This window comes from Falco peregrinus, chromosome 18 (assembly GCF_023634155.1).
Source record: "Falco peregrinus isolate bFalPer1 chromosome 18, bFalPer1.pri, whole genome shotgun sequence".
NCBI classification, from domain to species: Eukaryota; Metazoa; Chordata; class Aves; order Falconiformes; family Falconidae; genus Falco; species Falco peregrinus.
Window position 1 is genome coordinate 6431968 of NC_073738.1, and position 25013 is coordinate 6456980.

The following is a 25013-nucleotide window of genomic DNA, read 5'->3' on the forward strand; positions in this document are numbered from 1 at the left end:
GCACCCAGCTGCAGCAAAACAGAATTACCTGGAGGAAACTCGGGGATGAAGAAGAGCAAGAACAAGAACGGCAGGACTTTCCCTCCCCTCTCCTTTTCCTTTGCTGCCTGTCCCTGCTGGTGGTGGCAGTGCTGTCCCTCCTTCTCAGGTGAGTGAGTGACATGCAATATCTCTCAGATGCATTGAATTAGGGGTGGTTTCCAGTGAGGGGGATGCAGGGGATGGTCTTGGCTCTGTCACTGCTCAGACATCCTTGTCCCATGATTACCTGTGCCAGGACACCCACATCCCACTCCCCTGTGTCCCCTACCCCATGTAGGGTGAGGGAGACACCCTGAGATGCAGGGACCTTCCCGCCTCTGCCCTGCCTTGTCAGGGCATGTTGCTTTTTTCACCCACTAGCTTGTCCCCTTGTCTTTTGGGCCAGGTTTATCCTGCCTCAGGCACAGCCCCGTTTCTGCTGGAGTTTGTAGATGCTGCAACAGCACCCACAGTTACTCGACATTCGGACCACAGCGTTCCCCCAAGCCTAGTCAACGGAGATGCGGTGATGGGTTAAACCAGCACCTTGTGATGCTGACTCAGCCCTGCCTCTCCTGGTCTGGGCTGTGGGGCTGAAAAAGCCTTAGGTGAGGAGCTAAGAGCAGGCTGAAGGAGGGAGGCTGCCTCTCCTGGGGGCTTTAGTCCCACCTTGGTCCTGCTGGCCTCCTAGCAGCCCTTGAGCTCCCTGTGCTTGCACAGCACAAGGCAGCTGTGGGGCCAGCGCTGGCACACAGCCATCGCCCCCATGCTCCCAGCTTTGCTGCCGACCTGCTTCCCATTATTTGGGAATGTGGCTTTTGCCAGTATATGGGAGACAGATTTTGCCTGGGGCTGCAAAGCGGGGAGATGCGGCTGCTGATGCCGGCACTGACCCGCATGCCCTGCTTGGGGCAGGTACCGCAGAGCTTTTTGCAGGTCAAGGTTGTCTCTGGGGTCAGAGAACGAAGTCTCTCCAAATCCCCGCTCCATGTGGCTGGTTGTACCCCCAAATCCATGTTAAATTGCTGGAGGAATCTGCATGAACACTTGTTTGGCTTGCTTCTGGAGGCAGACAGATGGACGGGGAAGAAATAGAGGTGAGATTAGCGTTTGTCAGTGGCAGCTGGGTGCCGTAAGCTGTTGTTTCAGGTGCAAAGCCCTGCTGCTACTCTGGAAGCTCAGCTTTCTTTTCCCATCCTTGTCCCTCTGCAAGGGGAAGGTCCCAGCTCCCTGCAGGGGCCAGGAGTTGAATCAAAAGCATCTCAATGTGTTGTGGGATTTTAATGTGTGGGGTTTGGGGTTTTTTTCCTTTTTCTGGCTGACTGGTGAGGTTAGCTGAGACCTGGTGCTGGGGATGGTGAGTGGTTTAGCAAAGTGGTGTTTTTTTGCTGGGGGTGGCCAGACTGGGTGTGTGGATCCCACATGGATCTGTCCCTGTGTTCCTGTGCTGGTGGCTGTCCTCCTCCTCCTTCTGCCCGTCAAAGGCAGCCCCCAGCCTGGGGAGCCCCTCCAGAGCTCCTTACAGCAGATGTGAGATTAAGCAGGGTCTGCTGTCTCCTTCCCCAGGCACCCATAAAGAAGGGGAAGGAAGTTTTCCAGGGCCTTTTCCCCAGCTCTGCTCACCAGCTGATGCAAACATCAGGCTCCTTTCCAGATCTTACTGTTTTTCGGTTGGTTTGTGTTTCCCCCCCCACTAACCGTAAATCAGGTTGCTCTCCCCAAGGACCATCTAATGCAGCTGATCCCACACATGAAGACCACCTCACAAAGCTCCTTTCCTCCCTTCCCTCCCCCTCTCTGCGCCCCCCCACCCCCAGCATGGCTTCAGCTAGGGATGCAGGGAGGGTGAGGGGGGTGGCAGTGAGGATGCTCATTGCCACCCCCAGGTCCTGCCTGCCGGCTCCAGGCTCCCTTCCCAGGCATTGCAGGCAGAAACCCTTCAGCTCTCATTCACAGCCCAGCTCTGCTCCTCTTCTCCGTTCCAGCCTCTTTCCCAGGGGAGGATGGGGATTAAGAGGAAGCAGATTAAACCTAATGGATTGATTGCAATTATTTTCCTTTGTTTATTTGCAGTGCTGTGTGGTGTGGGAGCATGAAAAAAGGGAATGCTCTTTATGTGCGCGCAGTTCTGGTCCTCATTATGTTTCCTGCTAGAGCACGACCCAGGCCAGCCAAAAATAAAACTAGCTACATATGAGCATCCTATTTCAAGCTCGTATAAACTGCGACGTGTAAATACTTTTATGCGCAAACCCACACACAATCCTGTGCAAAGCAATTCCAACACCAACCCTGCAAGGTCCCAGTTGCCCTCGCCCATGTGTCCCAAGTTCATTGGGGACACACACCATCCTAGGAGCCATCGGAAGCTCTTTGGGGCAAGTACCAACTTCTTGTTTGGGGGAAGATTTACCTGTCTCCCTGCCTGGGGTTTTCCCCCCTAATTTGGATGCCTGACTGCCATGTGAGTATTCAGCATCTGAAATGCACCCTGTATCCCTTTGCCTACCTGGAGCTGAGCCCTCCAAGACCTTCCTGGATTCATTGCAAAAACTTACCTCTGTCTAAATAAATCTCCCTGGGTCTGCGGGTTTTGTGTAGGTTCTCAGGAGGCTGATCCTGTGCTTTGGGGTGCTGAGGGCAGCATTGCTAACAGCACTGAGGTGCAGAAATAGGAGCCTTGTGCCCAAATCAGCAAATGCTTCAAAATAAGTGGACTGAGACTTTTAATGCTCTTTTACAGCAGCTGAAGTAACTCAGAGGGGCAAAAGGAGGAAGCTATCTTCTTTTTCAGGGTGTTTTTTCCCCAACATCGAAGGTCTCTCCTGGAGCACACTGGTTTTGCCCTCCCAGGAGTGTGGTGGGCAGTGCTGCCGGATGTTTAGGATGCTGCCCGGCAGGGCAGTAAGCTGCTGTACAAAACTGGGTAAGTGGTGTCAAGCTCCTGATTCCACATTCCTGGCTGAGTTCCGAGTTGAGTTTCCTCCACCAGGTAAGATCAGGCTTTACATTCCTGCTGTTTACAAGATTATAATAGGACCATGGGGAAGAAAGAAGAAAAAACCCCACCCCACCCTCGAAGGCTTTGAGGCCATCCTTCTTATCACAGACTCACAAACCTCAGTTCTTGGTGGAGGGGGAAAAAAACCAAGCAGCACGCCAACCTAGTGATGCTCTTTATTGGCATCCGATGAGTACACAAGGACAGCTACTCACCCGGCCAGCACAGTGGCCTGCCACCCCCCCACCCCCACCCCCACCCCGTGCATCACCCTCCCACCTCATGCTGCTCACACCCCACCCACAACCCCCCCAAACTCCTATGACGGCTATTTCTTCACCGTAATACTTCCTAATAAATCGGCCCTGGTATTACAGAGGGGTGAGTGGAGAAACACAAGTTCTTTGTACAACAGAAACATTAGAAAAGAACACAAAACATACTGATGAGCACTAACTTTGGCTTGGTTTTCCCTCTTTGTTGGTTTTTTTTTTAATATTTTTATTTATTTTCTGCAATCAGGGATGTAAGGCGTCCCCCAGCTTCTCTTTGGATGCTGAGTTTGTCTCCATTTCCTCAGCCCTGAGGAAATCCCTTTACTATGGCAATTGAAACCTGAGACCATGGCAATATTGTCCTGAAGAAAAGCAATTTCCAGCTGGCAAGGTATGGCCAGGTTGACTTGTCAGACTGATTCGAGCAGTTTGTTTGGCTTTTGACCTGGGCACTTTATTCCAGTCGCCCTCAGTTTATATTTTAGTTGCTTCAGCAAAAAAAGGGACTGATGGAAACAACCTGACAATAACCAATGTTTAAATTAATCCAAAAGCACCCCTTTGGATGGCTTCGTCTGGCAGAAGCCAGCAACCCTGCTGGGGGGTTGCAAGCCAGAGTTGCCCACTGCAAGCAGGGTTGCAAATCTAGGGCAGTTTCATTGGATTTTAGTGATGGGAGAGGTTCAGGCCTTGGACGAGGGACTCACAGCCCTGTCAGGGCCAAGTGTTTCTAACCAACGGGTTTGGCATGGGCAGCCAGCGGCCAAAATGTTGCAGGTGGTGTTCCTCCAAAGGGATCTTTGCTTTTTTGCTGCAGGAGGTGTCAAATACCATATACTGGAGATTCAGATTCAGCCTGTGCTGCTTTATCATCCAAAGCACAGGGCGCAAAATTCCTGACAGCTTTTGAAGGATCTGGGCACTGGATCTGGGCACTGGAATCCTATTGACGCAGGCTCCAATCCCTCAGAAAGCACTCCTTCCCAACACCTGGCAGCTCCACCAGGAACACCAAATCTTTCCATGTTCCCAAGTTCCCATGTTTTCATGGACATGCTGCAGTGATTTTTGGGGTGTGCATGTTTCCCTGCCTCCCCATTGAGTCTTTAAGGCCAGAAACAAGGTGGGACCGAAGGCTTCGGCTGCAAGACAAAAGCTTGCCTTGCAGGCAGAAAGGCTGTGAGGAAGAGTAGAGGGGCTGGAGCAGGCGCCGTCACCCCATGTCACATGTAGAAACATCAAGCAGTTAGTAAAACGACACAGTGTTATTTACAAGTCTTGCTTATCTCCTTAAGGAGGGAAAGAACGTCACCTTCTGCCTTCAGGAAAGCGTTCCTGGCTGAATCCAAGGCAAAGGGGAGTCCATAGGTACAGACATACCCAGCATCAGGTGCGTGCACCAGCTCACCTTGCAGTCCCTCCTCTGCAAAAAGCTCATGATGCTCCAGGCAAGCGAGGCACCAAAGCCGTATTGGGGACGTCCCCCAGGACTGTGCTGGCTGCTCAGCAGCAGCTCACAGGGGGAACAGGGTGCTCGCCTGCCCGGCTGCTGCTCTCCAGAATCACCTCTGAGCAAGCTGGGTGCTGGGCAGGGTGCTGATATGCCAAGAAAACGCACTTACAGCTGTGGAGGCGGTGAGTGATGTCCCTTCCCCAGGGCTGTGGTGGGGTCCCAAGTGGAGGGAGGTGCTGAGGCCAACCAGGGATGCCGTGGGGAGGCAGGTGGTGCACTGAGGGTGGGCAGCACCCACTGTGCAGCCACATGGAGGCAAAAGGCCCACAGCAGATCAGGCAGGGGCATTTCTTAGCCACCCTTCACAGTGCTGGAGAAGGAGCCCTTAGCCCTTACAAGGAGGTTGGGACCGCCAGCCCCTACTGGGTCTCCAGGCGAGGAGGGACAGTGCAATCACAGCAGGGTGGCTTTGCCCCCGGGTTGACGCAGTGCAGGAACACCAGGACTGGTGCCAAGGGAAGGATGAGCAGAGCCCATGTCATGTCCCTGCTGCAGGCAGGCACTTTTTCAGCCCTTTAGACCTTCAGTGTTCCCCCACAGAGCTCCAGTTCTGGGGAACTGGTGGCACCTATATGTCTGGTCCTCAATGTTTGGGTGGTCCCAGCCGCTCCTCACTGAGACCAAATGCTGGCAGCCCCGTGGACCATGCATGGAGGCTGTGCCCCCCAAATTTCACAGTGTAAGTTGGGCTGCTGGAAGCCAAGTCCTTTCTGCCAGAACACCCCGCCTTGACACAGCCCATCTGTAGGACCAGACCCCTCCCCAGATCCTGGTACAGCAGATCCAGTTCTCTCCATTCCCACCCCAGACCTGTGGTTTGGGGAAAGCAGCTGGATTTCAGGGTGTTGGAAGGGAGAAGGAAATAGCGGCAGGGTGGGCCAAGGAGGAAGAGCAGAAGGAAGAGGAGGACTGGACCCCCAAGGAGGAAGGAGAAGGGGCTGGAAGAGGAGAGAGGAGAGGGCTGAGAGTGCAGTGCTCATTCCTGCGTCTGTCTGTCCAGCCTCACAGGGCTCAGAGGATGCTCCAGTGGCAGACAGGCTTTGGGCATTGAGCCCCGCACCCAACCCACTTATGAGCTGCCAGGGGAAGGCGGCATAGGGAGCGGGCAATACCGAAAACAGGAGCTTAGTGCATACGGGACGGTAAATTGGGGGGGCCTGGGGACCCCCCACTTCCTTCCCACCCTCCCCTTCAGGGCTCTTGGTGCCAGGGAGGGGAGAGGTGAAGGGGGAAGGGGACCCCATGGGGCTGCCCCAGGCCACCCTTCAGACGGGAGAGGTGGCGGTGGACTCGCTGTACAAGCTCTCGACGATGTCCCCACGCTGGATCTTGCGCAGGGCAGCAAGCAGGGCATCAAGGGTGGCTGTCTCCTTGGAGGACCAGTCGGCCAGGAGAGCCTGGGCAGGTGATTCCTCCCGGGTGAAGGAGTCTATGAGGTCCTCCTTGTAGCCCAGCTCCCCGGCCAGCCGCCTCCATGTCTCCTCTGTGGAGCTGCCCAACAGCTTCTCCACCTCCTCCTGCTTGCTGGGTGGCAGGTTGGTGTAGAGATTCCCATCTCCCTTGGGCGCTGGCAAGGATGAAGCGGTGTTAAGTCCATCCCTGGGGTGCCCTTGCCCACCCTGCAGCACCTGGTTTGCCCTACCTGGCCCCTGGGTGCTCTGGCTGGGTGGCTGCTGGTCATGCAGGCTCTGGCTGTCCACCGAGATGCCGCTGTCGCTGTGCAGCTTCTCACCCTCTGGTGAAGGTGTCTGGTTCACCGGGCGGTTGTTGGCCCCTTGCTTGTTCTGTTTGCAGTTGTTCCACCTGCAGGAAGAGGAGCAGGGAGATGACAGCAGCTGGCGACATCCCCTGGGCTGGGAGCAGGTTTGTTGATTTGTCCCCCTTTCTTGGGACGACTTTTCCTAGGGAGCAGCATTTCTTCTACAGCCTCTGGCTCAACCTCTCCATCACAGCGGCTGGATCAGTTTAAATCAGCATTTGCAGGTGCCAAGCTCCCGAGCTTTGCAAGGGACTGGGGCAGGGCTCCCTCCTGCATGGATCTGCTGCAAAAATGTGTCTGTGCTGCCGGAGCATGCAGGGGACCTGGGGTGCCTGTGGGTCCCTCAGGGTGCCTCCAGCCTGGGGTGCCTGGGGAGCCGTCAAGCTGGCCCTGGCCTGCCTGGGGCCAGGTGCAAACCCAGCACACGCAGGGGATGAGCCCCTGAGTGTGATGAGCCGCGACGGGCGCTCACAGTGTGCCAGAGCAAGCAGAGACCAGGCAGGGCGGGAGTTGCAATGAGGGCTCCCCCACCCTGCTGCCATCTCCCTCTTTCACCCCTCAGCTGCCTGATTTCTCATGCATTTTTGGAAATCCATCTCCTACCACCCAGCCTGGTCCCCTCCTTCCCTTGTTGGTGTCAGCTCTGGCTGTGGGACCTCCGAGGTGGGGGGACGCAGCCTGTTTCCCACTACCTAAATCCTCTGCCATGACCCCACAGTGCTGCCTTGGTCCTCTACCTTTTGAAAGCGATGTAGGCCACCAGGCCCACCACCACAGCTGCCAGGATGGAGCAGTAGACAGGGATGAGGTTGTCAGCAGTGCCGCGGCTCACAACAGGCTGTGAGCTGCCTATGATGGTGGTGGCAGTGTCTGCCGGGGTGCTGGGCATCACTTCAGTGTTGAAGTGGTCCCTGGTGATGGCCTCAGGGCTCTCAGAGCCCACCAGGGATGGTGTGTGTGTTGTCCAGCGAGGGTGGAGGTCTGCCAAGAGGGAAGGGAAAAGAAATCGGAATAATTAGTCACACAACTAGCCATGTCTTCTAATGGGCTGTGGTGGGTGAACTGATAAAGGGACAGCAATCTCTGCAGGGACCTTTTTCCAAAAGCTGCAGGGCTTGCAGAGGTGCCAGCTCTGCCCCATCCCCTTGTCCCCAGGCTTGTACTTGCAAACTACCTCATCCTCTGGCCCCAGACAGCACTAGCCTTCCTGGTCCCCAGGACAAGTTGAAGCTGTCCCCTGCCCTGTATGGCTGATGGCACCTGGTTGTGGTTGGCATGGACATGGCTTTGCAAGTTTTTCCTTCCCAGCACTGGGTTTGCTCGAGTCCTGCAGCCCTTCCCACCACGTGCAAGCTGTAGACTGAGGCCTGGGCTCCCATCGCTGGTACTGAAGCTCAGGGAAGCAGCCCCAGCTGCCTCCCATCCACTGCACATCTGCCCCAGGACCTGAGTAAGGCAACCCAGCTGCCTCCACAGTTTGCATGGAGCCGGGCTCACCTGCTGTCAGCAGCACCAGAGCCTGGATTTGCCCTTTTCCCAGCCCCTTGCCTGCAGCCATGTGCCCCACCAGCCTGGCTCCATTTGGGAGTGACCCCGTTCCTGCCATGCCCTGGTGTATCCCATGAAGTGAGCGGATATGTCTTCTCTTGCCCCAGGGAAATGCTCTGCAGCTGCCCCATCCCCTCCCATGGGCACCAGCTCCTTCCCAAAGCCCCCTGTGTCCCTCTCCAGGGCTTTGTCCTGTGCCCGCTGGCACCAAGCTCTGCACAGCTGTGCCGCGCCCGCCAGCCTGGCGAGGTGGAGCGAGTGCTGTGGCAGGGAGCTGGCACCTTGCCCTGCCAGCCCTCCCAGCCATGGCCTCCAGCTGGACCTCGCTGCCCTTTTGGAGCAGCGCTTCGGTAGCCGTCACAGCCGCTTCCGCCAGGGCCCCAAGGCCAGCTAACAAAGCTGGCCCTGTGCTCCTTGACTTATGGCTCCATTTACTCGACCCTTTTCAGGGAGCTGTGCTGGCTGCCCCTGTGCTGTGAATCAGTAGCGGCCAGGACAAAGGTCTTTTCTCCCCAGCTGGGCTCAGGGCAGGGAGTCACGCTGCTGCTGCCAAGGAGCAAGCAGGGCATACCCAGCTGAAACAGCCCTGCCACTCCTTGCGGGGGGGTCCACACCGCAGTGGGGTGCAGGCTGGAACAGCGAGGGGCTGCTGTCAGTGAATGGTGCTCTCCCCCTGCCCCTGAGCACTGAACCCTCCTGGGCTGTGGGACTGGCTGTTCTCTGGCAGTTACATCAGAAACCCATCAGCTGCTAAGCTCCCGCTTGATGAAGGCTTGGGTGGCGGCGAGCACAGCATCCAAGACTGGTGAACCTATTGGCTCTGCTTGCTGTTCATGGACACCAAAAGCCATCTGGCAGAGTGCCTGCACCCACAGCATCATCCTGCCGGGATTTCAGCCAAGGAAGCCTGTGGGAAGGGCCAGGCAGATCCTGGGGGCCAAGCATTTGCAAGGGCGACAAGGGCTCAGGGTAAGTGCTGCCTTGGTAGGATGCTGCAATGCCTGACGGCTGGGGGTCTCAGATGGACCCCCGGGTCCTCTCCTCCAAGCCCAGAGACATGCCCCTGCCTCCCCATTGCTGTGGTACAAAGGGAAACTGAGGCAGGGAGTGCTACAGGAAACCCAGTGAACCCGCTCTCCCCTCCACAATGGCTCTTCCCATGAAAGGCAGCATTACCTCTGCATTCGGCATCCGAGGTGGCCGTGCACTCCTTCACCATCACCTCATTCTCCTCACAGGTGGTGCAGGGCAGGCAGGGGTCCACGAAGTTGGCTTCACTGGAGAAGGTGCCCTCAGGACACTCCTCGCAGACTGTATCCTGTGAGTCCTGGCACGGGAACATGAGGCCAAAGCCCACTTCGCACACCCGGCACTCCTTGCAGCTCCCACTCTGCTCATCCTGGTAGTAGCCGTAAGCACAGCGGCACACAGCGTCGTCCGACTCCACACAGGGTGCGGACATGCTCTGCAGCCCCACGCACTGTGTGCAGGGCTTGCACGGCTCCGTGGCACTCACCGTGTCTGAGTAGGTGACACCTGGCAGGGGACAGAGGGTGAGGTGAGCAGGGTCCAGCATGGCATCCCTGTCCCCATGGCTACTTTGCTCCCTGGCACAGGCTTTGCCCCATCACCAAATGGTGCCAGGCTCGGAAGATGGGCTTGTGCAGCAGCTGCTGGAAGGGACCATTGCCCCTTTCATTAATTTTCCCTTCCTCCTCCAAACCAAGGGGAGAGGTGTCCCCTCTGCCACCCCCCAACACCACCGAGAGTCCTCTAGCCCACAGGTTCTACTTCCCATTAATAGCTACACACTTTTCTGCAGCAATTTGCAGCTCAGCGGGGATCCAGCCTTTGAGCTCTTGCAGCCTGGGCAGGGCTGGATGCTGCCCTCAATGTGCCCATCCCAGCACTCGGTGCCTGTGTCCCCAGGTAAGCATCCCTGCCCCTGGCTGGGGCACCATCGCCATTTTTGACCTCTGGATGGTCCCTGTGGGCGTCCTACAGCCATTGCTGCTCCCCAGCATCCCAATAGCTTTCTCCTCTGCGTCCTGCCTGGGGCAGGAGGGGCCTCGGGGCATCTCCACCCTGTGCCCCCCTCCTTGGCCTCGTGCCCCTGACTCAGGGCATGATGCAAACAGGAGGTTACAACACTAATTGCTGACTCTTGTCTGACCCCAGGGCTTCTTGCTCTCCAGTTTCATCCTGCAGGACTGACTCTGCTGGGGAAATCAATCCTCCTCCTGCATACCAGCAAGCTGCCCCCGCTGCCCTCTCCCTCCTGCTGCCCCCTCCCAAAGGTGTTTGAAGATATTTTTAGCCTGGGAAGACGGGTCATCTCCCATCCTGGAGGGCACAGCTGCTGTCCCATTGGATGCCTCCCTCACATCGATCCCTCACAGCCTGCAGTGCTGCAATGCCCCATCTTCACTTGCCCATAATGCCAGGGGGAAGTCCAGCTGCCTTGATGGAGAAGGTGCCAGGGAGCTCAACCACAATCCTTCTGCTAGCCTGGCTCCTCAGGAAGGCAATCCAGCCATGTGCTATAATCTTCAATTACCTGCCTGTCTTCCGAGGATGGTCATAGGAGATGGTAATTCCCACCTTTAGTGACTTCCAGCTTCCCTGTGTGGCCAAATGGAGACTAAGCCACAGACAGGCTCAGGGCATAGCTGTTCTGGTGCTTAATTTTTTGTCTGCTTTCAAGATAGAGGGGAGTGAAGAGCTCTGAGACCCTGGTGATGGGCAGGGTTAGAGGGATGGAGGTGGCACCCCAGCCTCAGTAGCTGCTTTCCCACCGTGGCTCAGCTGCAGTAAACCCTGAGCAGCAACAGCAGCGACATTTCCACTTCATACCATCTCCCCCTTGCCCTGTGCCTGTGCGTCCTGCTCCTCTCTCACAGCCGGCCACATGCCCTCCTTGGAAGTGCAGGACCTGGAGATGAACCCACTCTGCTGCCATTGGCTTCCAGCTACCTCCTTGACTCTGCCCTGGCATGGGCAAGCAGCCCCTGCCCCCCTGCCCAGCCAAGCAGGCACAGCCAGCACAGCACTGGGTCAGCTGCTGACATGCGTGGCTCCCATTAACCTGGGCTCATCCTTTGCATTATTCTGAATTATTGATAGGCACACTTAGAGTGGGGAAGTGGCCAGGAAAGGCATACGGCTGAGTGGGCACATTTTCAATGGCAGCAAGGTATCTGAGCTGGGCAATTACAGCCGAGATTTAAAGAGGGCCCCCTCCCTCCTGCCCACAGCAACGCAGGCTGGCCAGAGGGATAAATAAATCATGAGGCAGCAATCAGGGGTAGCTAGCAAGGTGAAGGAGAAGGAAAATTGTAATAAAAAAAAAGCAAGTGGCCATTTGGGCTAATGCAGGGTCTGTTTCCTCCAGCCCCTGTGGGCTTTGCCAGGGGTTGTGCTTTGGTTGTAGCAAATTTCTGCAAAACAATTTGGCGAGTGAATCAGGAAGGCATCAAAGGCAATAGCTCAGAGGCAGCCTGGGGTGGAGGTGGGCATTCCTCCCTGCTGCCTCACACTTAACAGGCAGGGTCCAGGGCTGCCTGTACCTGCCCAATATCCACAGCAGCAGGATCCAGCATGAGCCCAGGTCCAAAAGGACCCTCTCCCCATCCCAGCAAGGGCTGACAACGGGGTTTGTAAGTCTCCTCTCCCCACCCCAAAATCCTGCTCTAGGCTCAGAGGAGAGCTGGGAGAGTGTTTACCCCCTTGCAGCACCTGCACCCATGAGTCACTCCATGGTCACCCCACCCAGCAGCTCCCAGCTGACAAGCTGCTAAGGATTAGTCCATGCTGCTATTAATGAATGAATGAAAGGCAGCTGGGGGCAGGGCTGGGGTATAAAGCAGGAGGGTTTGCAGGGGGCTTTCTTTTGGTTGTGGCTCACTGGTTTTGTCTGGAGTTTGTTGGTTTTGGGGTGTTGTTTTTGTGTTTGGCTTTTTGTTTTGCCTTTTTTTTTTTAAGGTGGTGAGTAGGCTGGTTTTTCTTCTTGGTGCTGCTTATCAGGGTGATAGAGGCCTGATCTTGCTGTGGGTGGCACACCATGCTGTTGTGTAGCTGGGTAAGTGAGGGGCATCCCATGTTCTAGATATTCCCAAACAAGGGGTGGCAGAGCTATGAGCTGCGGGCATGCAGATGAAGGGCTGTGGGGGAAATCATGGAGAAGGGGACACGGCTGCTTGGAGGCCAGGAGCATTCAGCCTTACTGGTCCAGGAGCAGCAAAGCTAAGTAGGGCACAAGGTTCTGCCCTGGGGCTTTGCTCTCAGCCTGGGTGAGATGCTGGGAGTTCTCACAGCTGCAGTGTTTGCTGCTAGCTGCTCTTATTTCTGCAGTAATGGAGGAAGGGGCCAGACCCTTTTGTTCTGATACTTTCCAGATCAGCTCCCTGACCCAATAGAGCTGCTGCCTGATGTTAATCCCCTGGCAAAAATGCAAATGCCTGGCCTGTCACAACGTGGGGCTGGGCAGGAGAAGCTGGGATACGAACCAGAGCAGTGGTGCCTGTGCCCCAGCTGACACATGGGCTTGCAGCGCTACGCCCAGGTCACAGTCCTGGTTTCATCGTAACCTCTGGGTCCTCCAGGGAGGGTGGTAGTTCCCTTTATCTGTTCAGTTCCCAGAAAGAAATCGGGGAGACAGCCATCTGCCAGCCTGGAAATGCGGCTAATGGGACATGGTCTCATCTGAGCATTCCCCAGGAATGCAAAGCAGCCCTCTGTATTTACAGCCCTGCACACCACGGGAGCTGGAGCCTGACACCCTGGCCAGGTTCCCTGCAGGAAGGGCTGGTGGGGATGGATGGCACAGTGGATGCCCTGACACCTGGCAGAGAGACAGAGTTGAGCCTGTCGCAGCCCGGGAGGGAGCGAGCCTGCTGTGCTGTGCAGGGTTATCCTGCACAGCAGCCCTGAGGTTGCAGCTGGTGGGATTCAGCCCCTGCAGCCAGACACAGGGAGGGTAAGCGCGATTCATCGATTCTGCAGGAGAGCAGAGGTATTTTTAGCACTGCCCTGACACTGCTCCATCTCCTGCTCCGTACTAGCACTGCTCTGCTTATACTGTTTCTCTCCCACTGGACTTTGCCTCCTATTTGCTCTCCCACAGCCATGCTCTGTCCCTTCCCCCTCTCAAATCACATCTCCAGAGCAATCTGGGCTTGGCTGGCACAGCTTTTCCTACAAATACTTGTCCATTGGCCTTCAAAGGCTTTGCAGCAGTAATTTGAAGGGCAGATTGCTTATGCCGATCATGACATTGTTCAAACAGTAATAGTTGGACCACTTCATCTGTAAGCATTTAAGCAGGTCTCCAGCACACATCTCTGGCCGACATTTATGAAGCATTTGACATAGGTAACGTGCCTGAAGCTGGCCAAAAGAAAACTGTTCCTCTCTTGGCTACCTATGTGATTACGTGATTTGCTTCTCCTGTCCCAAACTTGCTTTTATGTTGCAGTCTTTACAAGGTTTAAAAAAAAAAAACAAACAGGTGGATCATTGGGAGACATCTGTGTGGCTGGATCCAAGACCAACATATAGTCAGTGTGAGGAGGGGAACTTTTTTTGTAGGCAAATGTCTGGCCATGAGCCGGTAGCTCAGGACCCATCGGGAGGGGAACAGTGCTGAAAGGGGGATCTGCAAAGGTGCCTGGTACTAACAGATCCCAAAGCAGGGTAAGCTGTTGAATCCGTGGCTGGGATTTGCAGGGTGGGTGCTTTGGGGAAATATTGGAAATAACCCTGGTGTCGGTGCAGAGGTGGGTGGCCTAGGAAGGCTGAGTACAAGGCAGAGCTGATGTGTGCAAGGGCTGTGTGTTGGAGTGTTGGGCTGTGCACAGAAAGATGGAAGCAAACAGCACAAATTGTGCCCAGGCAACACTTCCAGGAGGGAAAGAGGATGCACTTCGGGAGACCCAAGTATATGTTAATGCTCATGGTCCCTGAACCCCCGGCCCCACACCAGCAACCCCTCTGTGGCCCTCTGCGGAGGGGAGCAGGTACTCACTGTCTAGGCAGGGCTCACAGATGGTCTGGTTGACCCCGCAGGGCTGCACCACTCCCTCTCCCAGGTTGCAGGCTTTGCAGCACTCCCCACTTGTTGTGTACATCTTCGTGAAGCACTTGTCCTTGGAGCCCCAGGCAGATCCCTGGGAGAGAAAAGAGAGCCAGGAGATGACCGTTGCTGTGGGACCCTCCCTGCAGGGGCAGGTGGACAAGTGTGTCAAATCCAGGTAGGGTCCTGCTCTGGGGTGAGCATCACATGTTGGGGCTAAAGGGGGCTCATTAAATATAGGTCTTGGGAGAAATTATGTTCCTATGCAAAAGCAGCTCATCAGGAAAGCCCCTGCCAAGGTCTACAGCTGGAGGAAGGTCAGAAAAGCTCACATCTCCACAGTCCAGGCTGGTGAGTATTGTGGGGGGTGGGGGTTTCTGTGGGGCTTACAGCATTGTTTGCTCTTGTCTCTCACCTGAGCCATCTCCTTTAAGGATATTTTGCCATCCTGAAGGGTTTAGCCCTTTCCAGCCTGGGGGAAGGTAGGGCACTGCATGCAGCCTGGCAGCAGGGAGACCTGCCTGTGGCAGTAGAGGGTTTGGAGAGCTGGGGTGGCAGCTCTGCACAGTGCTCTTGCTGCATGCGGGGATCAGAAATCAGACCCCACAATGGAAATGAAGACTTTGAAGGCAGCACCAAGAGCTTCAACAACATTACTGTCTAATGGAAGTAAGCGTACCTACTTATAAAACCTGTCATCACATATGGAAGCAATAAACATGCCATAAGCAGTGGGGTCAGAGCCACCCTGCACATGCACTTTACAGCCTGGGGAATGGGGTGCATTTGCAGGACAGCTGCTTCCCAAAACTCCTTGCTGGGGCCATGCAGTGCAGGAGGCATCTCCGCCTGAGTGCAGGGCTGCTGAGATGCTCATGGTGATCCGAGCTCTGCAAGGGCTCCTCTTGCTCTCTTTCTCGCAGGCAGGTGTATTCCAGGGTCGGACCATCCCCCTGCCATCCAGCTAAGCCAGATTTGGTGGGGGGAGAAACTCAGCTAACGCTTGAGGGAGCTCCCCCTCCCTGTGCATCTGGATGCCTCGTCAGCCAGTTGGCTGCCTCCTTGCACAATGCGGCGTTATGAACTCGCTGTGCATCATCCGGCAGCATCCGGCCTGGCTGAGACAATGGAGCGCCAATTATAGGCATCTGAATGACAAAGTGCTCCAATTACCCTGCACTTGAAAGCATGTGCTCTCCTCCTTGGCGCTGCTTTGCCAGCCCAGGCTGGCAGCCCGCTCCAGTGCTGGGCCCCAGCCAGGCAGACAGGAGGGCTTGGTGTGTTGGGGGGCGTCCCAGCACTCCCAAATAACAGCTGGGCAATGGATTTGGGGGTGAGGAAGGGGCTCACTTTGCAGTAGGCTGGCTGCATGCCTCTTCTGGAGGACAGATCTGGCTCAGGGGGCTTTGCAGCAAACCTGGCTGGAGCTCACCCTGCGGCTCAGTCCCCTGCAACCCTCCCATCTCCCCATGGTTGTGGCAGCAGCAGCCATGAGTGGGAACGGGGAAGTGGCCAAACGTGCCTGGCTATAAATAGTGCTGGAAAGGCTGGGGCAGCGCAGCTGGGGCCAGCTCTCCCATGCCGCAGGCAGCTGCAAGTGGCTCGCTGAGCCTGCGGGGATGGGACCTGGCCACACTGCCCCCTCCACGCAATACCTGGACCCTGGCAGCTAAACCCAGGGACCCCCTCTGGCCACATGTCCCCTCCCCATCACCCCCTGCACTCCTAAATGCTGAAGAAAATGCATCTTCCAGTCCCAGGTGCTGCACCCCTCCAGGTTTCCCTTTCAGTTCTCCTTCTTGAGCACTGAAACCACCATAAAGATTAACACACTTACAAAAGTGGCACATGGTCTGTGTTAGCCTGCTGAAATGTGCATGTTATTAACACAACTCCTGTTGACAAAGCCACAGGTATTAACACCATAAAGCATTTTGACAGCTGGATGAAGGCGGGGCGGGCCACAGATGGAGGGTGCAAGCAACACCTCTGTAAGCTTTTAATTGCTTTTGGAGTCGTGTCAGTGGGTTTTCATGCCCAAGCAGGCACCACCGGTTGAGGAGATGGCCTCCGAGGAAGATAGGCGAAATGGGAGTTTGACATGGCACCATCAGCTCCAGAGCCCTGGCACAGAAAATTGCTTTGCACCAGAGTGGGGAGGGAAGGGGATGCTACAGCTGGGGTTGGGCCCAATAGCAAGCCTGGATCTGAACTGCCTGTGAGCCTGACAGATGGGCTCTGCTTTTCTTGGCAAAGCACCTTGCCTAGGAGAGGCCAAACCCCTGGCTCCGAGCAATCCCCAAACTCTGGGCAGCAGAGAAAGCCACGTCTGAGGTCTGCAGGTCCAGCCGAAGCTTGGCACAGCAGGGCTGGGAGGGCTCTGCCTCTTCCCAGACAGACCTACCAGCCAAGCAGCACAGGTGAAGAGCAATGACTCTGGGGTGCCTGGGGTTCAGGGTGGCCCCAGGCCTGTGGCCACAGCTGTGGGTGAATATCTGGACATGCCTGGGTGAAGGCTTGGCAGACCAGCCGGGCTCCCTCTGTGCACAGTGCCAGCCCCCCAACTCAGCAGGTTCAATTCTGGGGGGCAGATCCAGCCCCACAGCAGCAGGTGCCCCAGCTGGCGATGGCTGGGCTCAGCCCTGACCCAGGGAGGCGGCTGCAGAGAGTTGGGGGATGCCAAAGCCCAGTCTTGCTGCAGCAGTTGGGGTCTGCCCAAGGCAGGTAATTCCCTGGGGTGAAATCATTTGAATCCATATGGCTGGGACAGTTTTTGCTTTTCCTGCTGCCCACTGCTGCTGCGAGTGTCTCTGGGGAGCTTGGCCAGCCCAGTACCATGGTTGTACAGGGGAATGAGGCTCTCTGGCACAATGCTGCAAACACCGCTCTCCTCAATCTCTGCACAAAACCGCTAAAGCACCAGCTTTAATATCCTGGCTGAAGGGTGTCTGGCTGCCTAATGCAACCTCTGGGACCCCCATCAAATCCTCTGCCAAGAACAGCCCTGTTTCTGCCCCAGGTAGGTGGGTCCATCCCTGCATGCCCACCCAGCTGCCCTGCTCCGGGTGTTTCCCTCTCCTGGCCCCCCAGTGCCATGAAGTTTTGTCTCTGGCACAGGAGGCTGTGCCCATCCCAGGGGCTCACACCAGGGGGAAGAAGGTCTTGGCCTTTGCTCTGGGCAGCAAGCTTGGAGCGGGAAAGTCATGGGGTGGTCCTGGGGCTGTGGGATGGCAGGAGATAAAGGCACTGAGGGGGGGAGGGCGTCTTCTCCCCCCCCTACTGACTGAGGGCTCTGTCATCCTTTTTTCCTGGGTAGAAGGGATGACAGAGCTCGATGCAGTGGGATCTGAGGGGCTGCATAAGCCATCCCTGTGGATCCCCCATCACCTGGGCCCCCTCCCTCCACACCCCGAAGTGCCCCGCCTGGCACCCCCGGTCCCCCCATCCCCCCCGAGGCTCCCCCCATTCCAGCCCTGCTGCACGGCGGGGAGCCCCGGGACTGCCTGCCTTGTACCCCCGGGACCTCCCGCCCCACACCCTCAGGGCTTTCCATCCCGGTGCACGTGGGACCATCCGTGTCTGCAGCCCGGTACCCCCGGCACTCTTCAAATACCCCCGCCTGGTGCCTCCGGGACTCTCCATCCCGGGACCCTCCATCCCACCCCCGCCTGGTGCCTCCGGGGACCCTCTGCGCTGCCCCCGGGATGCTGTCCCCCCGCTCGCCGGGCCGGGCCCGCACTCACCGCCAGGAGCAGCAGCAGCGGCAGGAGCCCGGCCATGGTGCGCGGGGGCGGCGGGGCCGGTCACCCCCCCCGAGAGCCGGTGCGCGGCCGGGCTGTCCTCCCTCTGCCGCCCGCCGCCTCGGCGGCAGCCAGAAAAGAGCTGCAAGTCCCTCCTCCTCCTCCTTCTCCTCCTCCTCCTCTCCGCCCCCAGAGCATCACGGCGAGCGACCCAGCCGGCACCCCGCTCCGCCGGCACACAAAGGCCGGACCCCCCCACCCCCTGCCACCGTCTCACGAGGTGCTTCTGGGGTACGCTTGATCTCTGTCTAAGCCAGCTCCTCAATTATTCGCACCCATCCATCCATCTCCGTGCGCCCTCCTCTGCTGTCCATCTATCTCTCTCTCTCTCCATCCCCTCGAATGCCCACATTCATCCATCTGTCTGTCCCTGCACACCTCGCTCCAGCCCTCCACCACTCACCCTCCCCGTGACGGGTTTGTTAGCGCTATTGCAGCCCCAGTAAGAGCTTTGGGCAGGTCAGTAGCTGTGGCTGCGATAGGGTCACCAGACCTCCTTTGCCTGCATGCGACAAGGGACAGCATCCCATGGGTGCCTGGATTGGTGACATCCTGGGACCCAGACCCCAAGGTCTGTCCAGCCAGGTGACATGGAGAAGCCCCCAGCAGGGAGCACACAGGTGATGCTGCAGTGTCTGAAGCTGCCTGCTTCTCTTTGTAAATCAGCCGTTAGCAGTAAAAAACATCCCACCCATATTGTTGTATTTCAGTTCCTAAAAAGCTCCCTGCTCGCCACTTTCCTCTTCCCTGACATACCAGCTTCTCGCAGGATGGCTCTGCCTGGCATCCTGCCCAGCCCAAAGCCCATGGTGATGGAAGCTGGAAATGTCATGGCCTGTCCCTCATCCCAGCAAGGCGCCCGCCTTGGTGTGTCAGCACCAGAAAGGCTCTTTGTGGAGCTCACTGGAAAAATGAAGTGGGCTTTCTGGTGGCATTTGTAAGGGAGGATAACTGGAAATGGCCCAGACATGCTGTTGCTGGCCCGCAAAGTGGTTTCTGTGGCTGGGACAGAGGAAAGACACCCTCACTCTCCAACTTTGTCCACTGCACAGTGGGTTTGGCCTTGTGTCCTGCCAATGCTAAGCATTTCCTCACCTCTCTGGACTCCAGAGGTGCTGTTGGGATTCCCTGTGGTGACGCTCAGTTCCAGCCTTTCTCACTGCTGCAGCCATTCAGGTCCCCCAGCTCTCAACAGCCCTATGGGTTCCTCTCCCTTGGATCACATCTACCCCGCCAGGCACCGATGCACCCGGGGCTAAGCATAGCTCAGCTGGATTTCCTCTTGAAAAGCAATTTATTGACCTCCCGAGGAGCACAGGGCTGGTTGCTTGCACTGCTCCACTGGGCAGCTGGGAAGGGCCTTAAGGAAAGTCCCTTGTTTGCAGCCTCGCCTTTCAGCAAGATTAAATTGAAGCCAAAGCTGCCGTTTGTGCTCCAGCACAGAGACGAAAGAACACATGTGCGAGCCACATGGTGATGGGTTTGCCAGCCAGAAAGCCATGCTGGGGCCAGGTGGGACCAGGGCAGGATGCATCCAAGGTCGTGGGGTGCAGTGTACCCACCCGCAGATCAGGATCAGATGGGCATGGAGGGAAGCAATAAGCCCAGTATCCCAGTATCCCACTCTCTTTTTAATGCGCCATTGAATGGAAATGGGGCAAAGTTGCCTGCAGACATACGGCGGGGCTGGGCACAGTGAGGGGAGCAGCCCCGGTCTCCTGCAATTCCTGCAATTAATTTGCCTTTGCTGTGCCACCACAGCAAGTGGCAAACCCAGCTGCTTTCCTTGGCCCCTTTGATAAATCCTTCCACCCTGCAGGATGCACTTGCTGGGGACACAGGGCTTGGGGCAAGTGGCCACCGAGCCTCCCTCCCTGCCACCACCCTGAGCACGGGTGATGCACAACAGCCTGATGCCACTCTGGGAGTCCCCCCAGGATTAAACCCAGTATGGGTGATGTAAAGCTGAGCCTGGGGAACAGAGCTGGCTGCTCAGCTGGGCTGCATCTGCACAAGGCTGGGCCAGCGGTCAGCAAAGGTAAGTGAAAACTTTTGCTCCCGTCCTAACACCCTTTGGTGAAGGGACTTGCTGACGTTTTTCATTAAATCCCCTCCCACTTTTTTTTTCCTGTCCCAAAAATGTTGCAGTCTTTTACTGGCTCCATGAGATGACAAAGAGCCTCTTAGAAGTCTGCTGTCACCTCTCAGAATTTAAACCAAAGGCTCCAGGGGTTTATTTGCTGGGGAAACATCCTGTAGGCTGCTGGTGGAAGATGGCATTTTGCCATATTGCACCCCCTAAGGAAAACCAAAAGCTACATGCACCTGTCGCTGGCTCTGTGTGCCAGAGTGTGGCCAGTCGCTCTCCCAGGGTGGCTCATGGCCATTGAGGGGGCCCAAAACTGGGTCCCGGCAATGCTGACAGTCCCACTTTGCCACAGCAGGATGATGCTACAGGGGCTGGGATGGTGCTGGCCGCTGGCAGAGCTGGGTTTGCTTTGCTGAGAGCAGGTTGGAGAACGGTTTGGCTGTGAGCTGCCCATTTGTAATAAGAAAAACAGTTTCTGGCTTTTTTTGTTGGCCCCTGACCTCTCTTCAGGCAGGGGGCAGGGCATCACACATGGGGAGGTCGCCCCTGGAGGGGCAATGTGGGGCTCCTGGCTCCCTGGCTGCTGGCACCCTGATGGCATTGCTGCCTGGGAGTGAGGCTGCTGTGCCCTGGCGTGCCTCCCTCCCCCAAAAAGGGAAGGTTTAATTAGCAAAAGCTCAATTACAGCTTGGTGAAATATTGCATTATGTTCCTCTCAAGGACAGAGCATGTAGCATCCTTGGAGATGCTGTCTCTCCCCCTTGTTATCTTTCTTCAGGACTATCCAGGTTTTCCCCCAACCAATTCCAAAGGCCAGAGGTGTCTGAGCAAATCCTGACAACACTTTCTTCTCTTCTACCACCCATGAGGGCTCATCAGAGCCCCTATAAACAGCAGAAGTTAAACACTTGGTGCAAGCTCCTGCCTTCAAACTTTTTATTGATTTTACTAAAAAGCATAGGTAATTACTTTCCCGACAAAGACAGTAACACAGTAATGGTAAGTTATAAATAACGATGAATAAATAATACACATTGGGAAAATATCATCCCGGCTGTTCATGGCCATGGCTGAGAGCAAAAATAAAGGGCTGCAAGGAAAAGCCCGGGGGGAGCAAAAGGGCCCCTGCGACCTGGGCTGGAACTGTTTGCAGAGCAAGGGATGGGTCCTGGTGCATAGCAGAGTCTGGCTGCTCCATGGTAAGGTGAGGGGAACCTGCACTGCCCCTGTTGTCCTGGGGAAAATCCCTTTTGAGGAGCAATGGGAGGAAATTTGGGGTGGAAATCAGGGTCTGCGGTTATTGCTGCTGACTTCAGCAAGGGGCTTCACTTTGCTGGGAGCCATAGGAGCTTTCCTTGATGGGCAGTCTCTGCAGGGTGGAGGGGAATTTGTGGCAAAAAGGCACCTTTCAGAATATTTTTTTTTCTATGGAAAAAGGGCAAAGAGGAGAAAAGAATCACTTTGAGCTCTCTAGGCCAGCTTTGCTGAGAAATTTGCACCTTGGGCCACTTGGCAAGAACCAAACCCAGGTCTAGAGACCAGGAAGCGGAGGGCTGCCACAGTCCTTGGGCCTCTGGTTCTCCTTGTGATCAATGGGATTTAGGCACTTAAAAAGCTTTTAGGGATGGAGGCCAAGGTTGGCTCTCATACAGCTGATGTGTAGGGCATGCTCTTTGCTCCCATCCTCTCCTCGGCACCCCTGCCAGCTCCAAACCCACCCATTTATTCTCCATGATGGAGGGGTGGGAAGATCAGCTCCATCTTGAACAACAACTTAAAATTTGCTGACTGTCCTCCCCAGCTGAAATGTAGTAAACACTGAGTGGTTCAGGACTCATATGCCCACAGCAGGATTTTACCATTCAGGGGAAAACTGCTTTCTTGATTTAGCCAGCCAGGGAGGGATGGCTGCTGATACCTTCCCCTTTTACCTTACTCGAGCCTGGTGCCTGTTCATCCTATCTGTGCTGCGCTTCAGAGGCAGCCCACAAAAAATGGGGAGTGCTCTGAAAAATCAGCATCTATGCTCTGCAGGGAGTTATTCCCATGGGGACGGGACTCGGTTATTTCTGTGGGGATGGAACTTGGCTGGACCATGGCATCCAAGCCACGTAGCTCAGACATTGCCCTCCTGGCTCAGGGTGGGAGATGACACTGTTCCAGTGCTGGCTGGGCCAGGGTCAAACTGCAGCCTTGGCCCTTTGTGTGTACTGGGATGGCCACAGCCCGCTGGTGTCAGCCGTGTGGATGCATGTGGATGCTGGTGATGTGCATGGCAGCTGGGTGGACTGCAGAGCTCAGGGACATGTGGGGCACATGGCCAGGTGCTATGTGGATGGGGGCCACCCTGGTGCTGTCTAGGGGCTCCCAAGCAGAGATTTCACTTGGGTTTTGGCCCCCAGATACCCTCAAGGTGCAGATGTGACCTGAAATCACTGCTGGGCACCTACCTGGGGGAAGACTCAAAGCACACCAAAAGCATGGCTCCAGGGTAGGAGGGATCCAGCATTCCCCAAGCTCACAAAAGAACCTGATTTCCATTACTATCAAAGTCTCCCAATCTGGTTTCGATTAAGTTTGACTTCCATGCCTCTAATTTCTCTTAATGCCTCTCTCCATCCCCCTGCCTCCCTTTTTCACTTGCCGATCCCCAGCCTGACGGCTCCCAGCTTCCCTCCCTTCCCTTTTTTCTTTCTTTAACTGTCTTTCCAGCGCGATCCATCACCCTGACTGCAGTGGGGCGGACTCATGGTAGAGGCTGAGATGAATCTTTGGTTCCTTATAAGGACTGACCAAAGGAATCTTCGGCGAGCGGAGACCACGATGTCCGGGAAACTCGATCCCTCCTCGGGATGGAGCCACAGCAAAACTGTAAGACGGTAAAAACAGACCGTGTTTTCCCTTCCTGAGAAAGAAACAAGATTTTGTACACATTAAAATAACACTGGCAGGGCCAGGCAGGGGGAGAAAATTGCTCCTCATGATACATATAATAAAGTACATAAATATGTCTGCAGCAGCAGCATTATCAATATTTTTCTGCTTAAGGTATTGATTGATTCCACATGCCAGGGCCAGGGCTGGTTTCTTCTCACCAGCTTGGCTTTTGGGAACTGATTGATTCAGTTTTGTTGCTGATGGATCAAGAATTCTGCCATTAGAAGGAAATGAATGTCAAATCCATTGATAAGGATGGAGCAAGGCAGGCGGTGTGGGCTGAAGCAGGACACAGCAGGGGGTGGTTCCTTGATTCATAGCTGGGCTTTTTGCTGGTTTTATTTTTATTTTGCAAGTGGACATTTATTTTAATTGCTTCAACACTTAGTGAATAGAATAGAATAATTTCAGTTGGTAGGGACCTACAATGATCATCTAGTCCAACTGTGGGATGTTTTTCTGACTGGTTTTCAGAGTGTGCCTAGCGCAGAAGATCCAGAGTGTTCTTTTGCCTCCCTCTTCCCTTCTCCCAGCATGTGACCTGCACCAAGCAGGGATACTAGTATTTTTTCTAGAAATATCACCTGCTAACTCTGCTGTGCCTCTGTTTCCCCATATGTAAAGCAGGGAAGCTGATCCCTGCTTCTCTCACCAGTATCTAGAGAGATAAGCTGCTTATTTGCCTAGTGCTCAGAGATACTTGGGCTCTTTATTAATCGGTGAAACTGGAAATGTCAGTTTGCACATCAGGGTGTTTTCTGCTCTGGTGGTCCCAGGGCTGTTTTCGGTTGCCTTGAGGATGGGGACAGCCATCCATTCCAGTCACCCAGCACAGCCCCAGGAGGTTGCTCAGCTTTGCCAGAGCTGGGCAACTGTCTGCAGGGCATCCTCACTCGTCCCTGCCCAAACTTTAGAAAACCCAAAGGGTGTGCAGGCAGCAAAGCTTTGTGCTGCTCCTGGCTGTCAGGGAGACAGCTGAGGCTCCTATTTAGGGATGAGATTCCACTCTTTGCTCCCAAAAACCTTTGCTACTGCATGAATGCTTCGTCTGCCATCCCACCCTGGCCACCTGCACGTTTCCACTGGCTGCTTCCCATGGGCTCAGCCCCCTCCTGCCTCTCTTCCCACAGCAAGATCCATTGCTGTGACAGCCCTGCTGCCCATCACTGGTCCTAATGGTTGTGGGTCTTTAAACCACCTTCATTTCCCCTTCCAGGCATTTCTGGCAGGGAGCAAAGCAAGGGGGTGACTGGTTTGGGGCAGGAAGAAAGGGGCAGGGTCTGGAGAGAGGGGTCCAAGCCCTCTTCCTGGAGTGTGATGAGGTTTCTACAAGGCTGGTCCAGGGAAGAGCAGCTCCCAGCTGTGCTGGGTTAGGGGGTGAGCCAGCCTAATGATTGTAATCTGCTAGGGATGTGCAGGACAGCTGCAACGCTCCAACCCCGTTTATTTTCTGTCTCCTTAGGGCTCCCCGAGTCCACTGTTGGGTTTCGCTCTTGGTCTAAGTTGCTCCATCCTGTCCCCGTAGAGACACTAGTGGCCCGCCCCCCCCTTCACACACACACACAGACACACACACACACAGACACACAGACACACAGACACACACACACCCCCCCACACACACACCCACACACACACCCACCCCCACCCCCCACCCCCACCCCCACCCCCACACACCCCCCACACACCCACCCCACACACACACCCCCCCCACACACACACCCCCACACACACCCCCACACACACACCCCCCACACCCCCCCCCCACACACACCCCCACACACACCCCCCACCCCCCCCACCCCCCCCCACACACCCCCCCCACACACACACCCACACACCCCCACACACACACACACCCCCCACACCCCCCCCCCTACACACACCCCCCCACACACCCCCCGCACCCTTCCCCCCCCACCACACACACACCCCACCCCCCCCACCCCCACACCCCCCCCCACACACACCCCCCCACACACACCCACACACACACCCCC

General features: G+C 56.0%; 1 protein-coding gene across 2 annotated transcripts; it reads right to left on the bottom strand.

The window, feature by feature from the left end:
- Nucleotides 1-3506: 3506 nt before the first annotated feature.
- NGFR (nerve growth factor receptor) lies at nucleotides 3507-18080 on the bottom strand. 2 transcript variants are annotated; one of them, XM_055790017.1, is made up of 7 exons: nucleotides 17931-18080; nucleotides 14140-14281; nucleotides 9634-9653; nucleotides 9294-9444; nucleotides 7307-7550; nucleotides 6453-6613; nucleotides 3507-6377 (listed from the first exon to the last, which is right to left on the bottom strand). In XM_055790017.1, exons 1-7 carry the CDS (start codon nucleotides 17964-17966, stop codon nucleotides 6076-6078), a joined length of 1056 nt encoding a protein of 351 aa, XP_055645992.1. In that variant the 5' UTR covers nucleotides 17967-18080; the 3' UTR covers nucleotides 3507-6075. The 2 variants fall into 2 exon arrangements, with proteins under 2 accessions (XP_055645992.1, XP_055645991.1); XM_055790016.1 differs by having other exon boundaries at nucleotides 9294-9653.
- Between the last annotated feature and the right edge of the window lie 6933 nt (nucleotides 18081-25013).

Bases quoted from the DNA above. Each gene is read 5' to 3' on its own strand.
- NGFR (XM_055790016.1), bottom strand. From the start codon at position 17,966: ATGGCCGGGCTCCTGCCGCTGCTGCTGCTCCTGGCG. The intron at 14,282-17,930 runs GTGAGTGCGGGC...TTTCTCTCCCAG, and splicing joins CGCTGCTGCTGCTCCTGGCG to GGATCTGCCTGGGGCTCCAA. The intron at 6,378-6,452 runs GTAGGGCAAACC...CATCCTTGCCAG, and splicing joins CCAGAGCACCCAGGGGCCAG to CGCCCAAGGGAGATGGGAAT.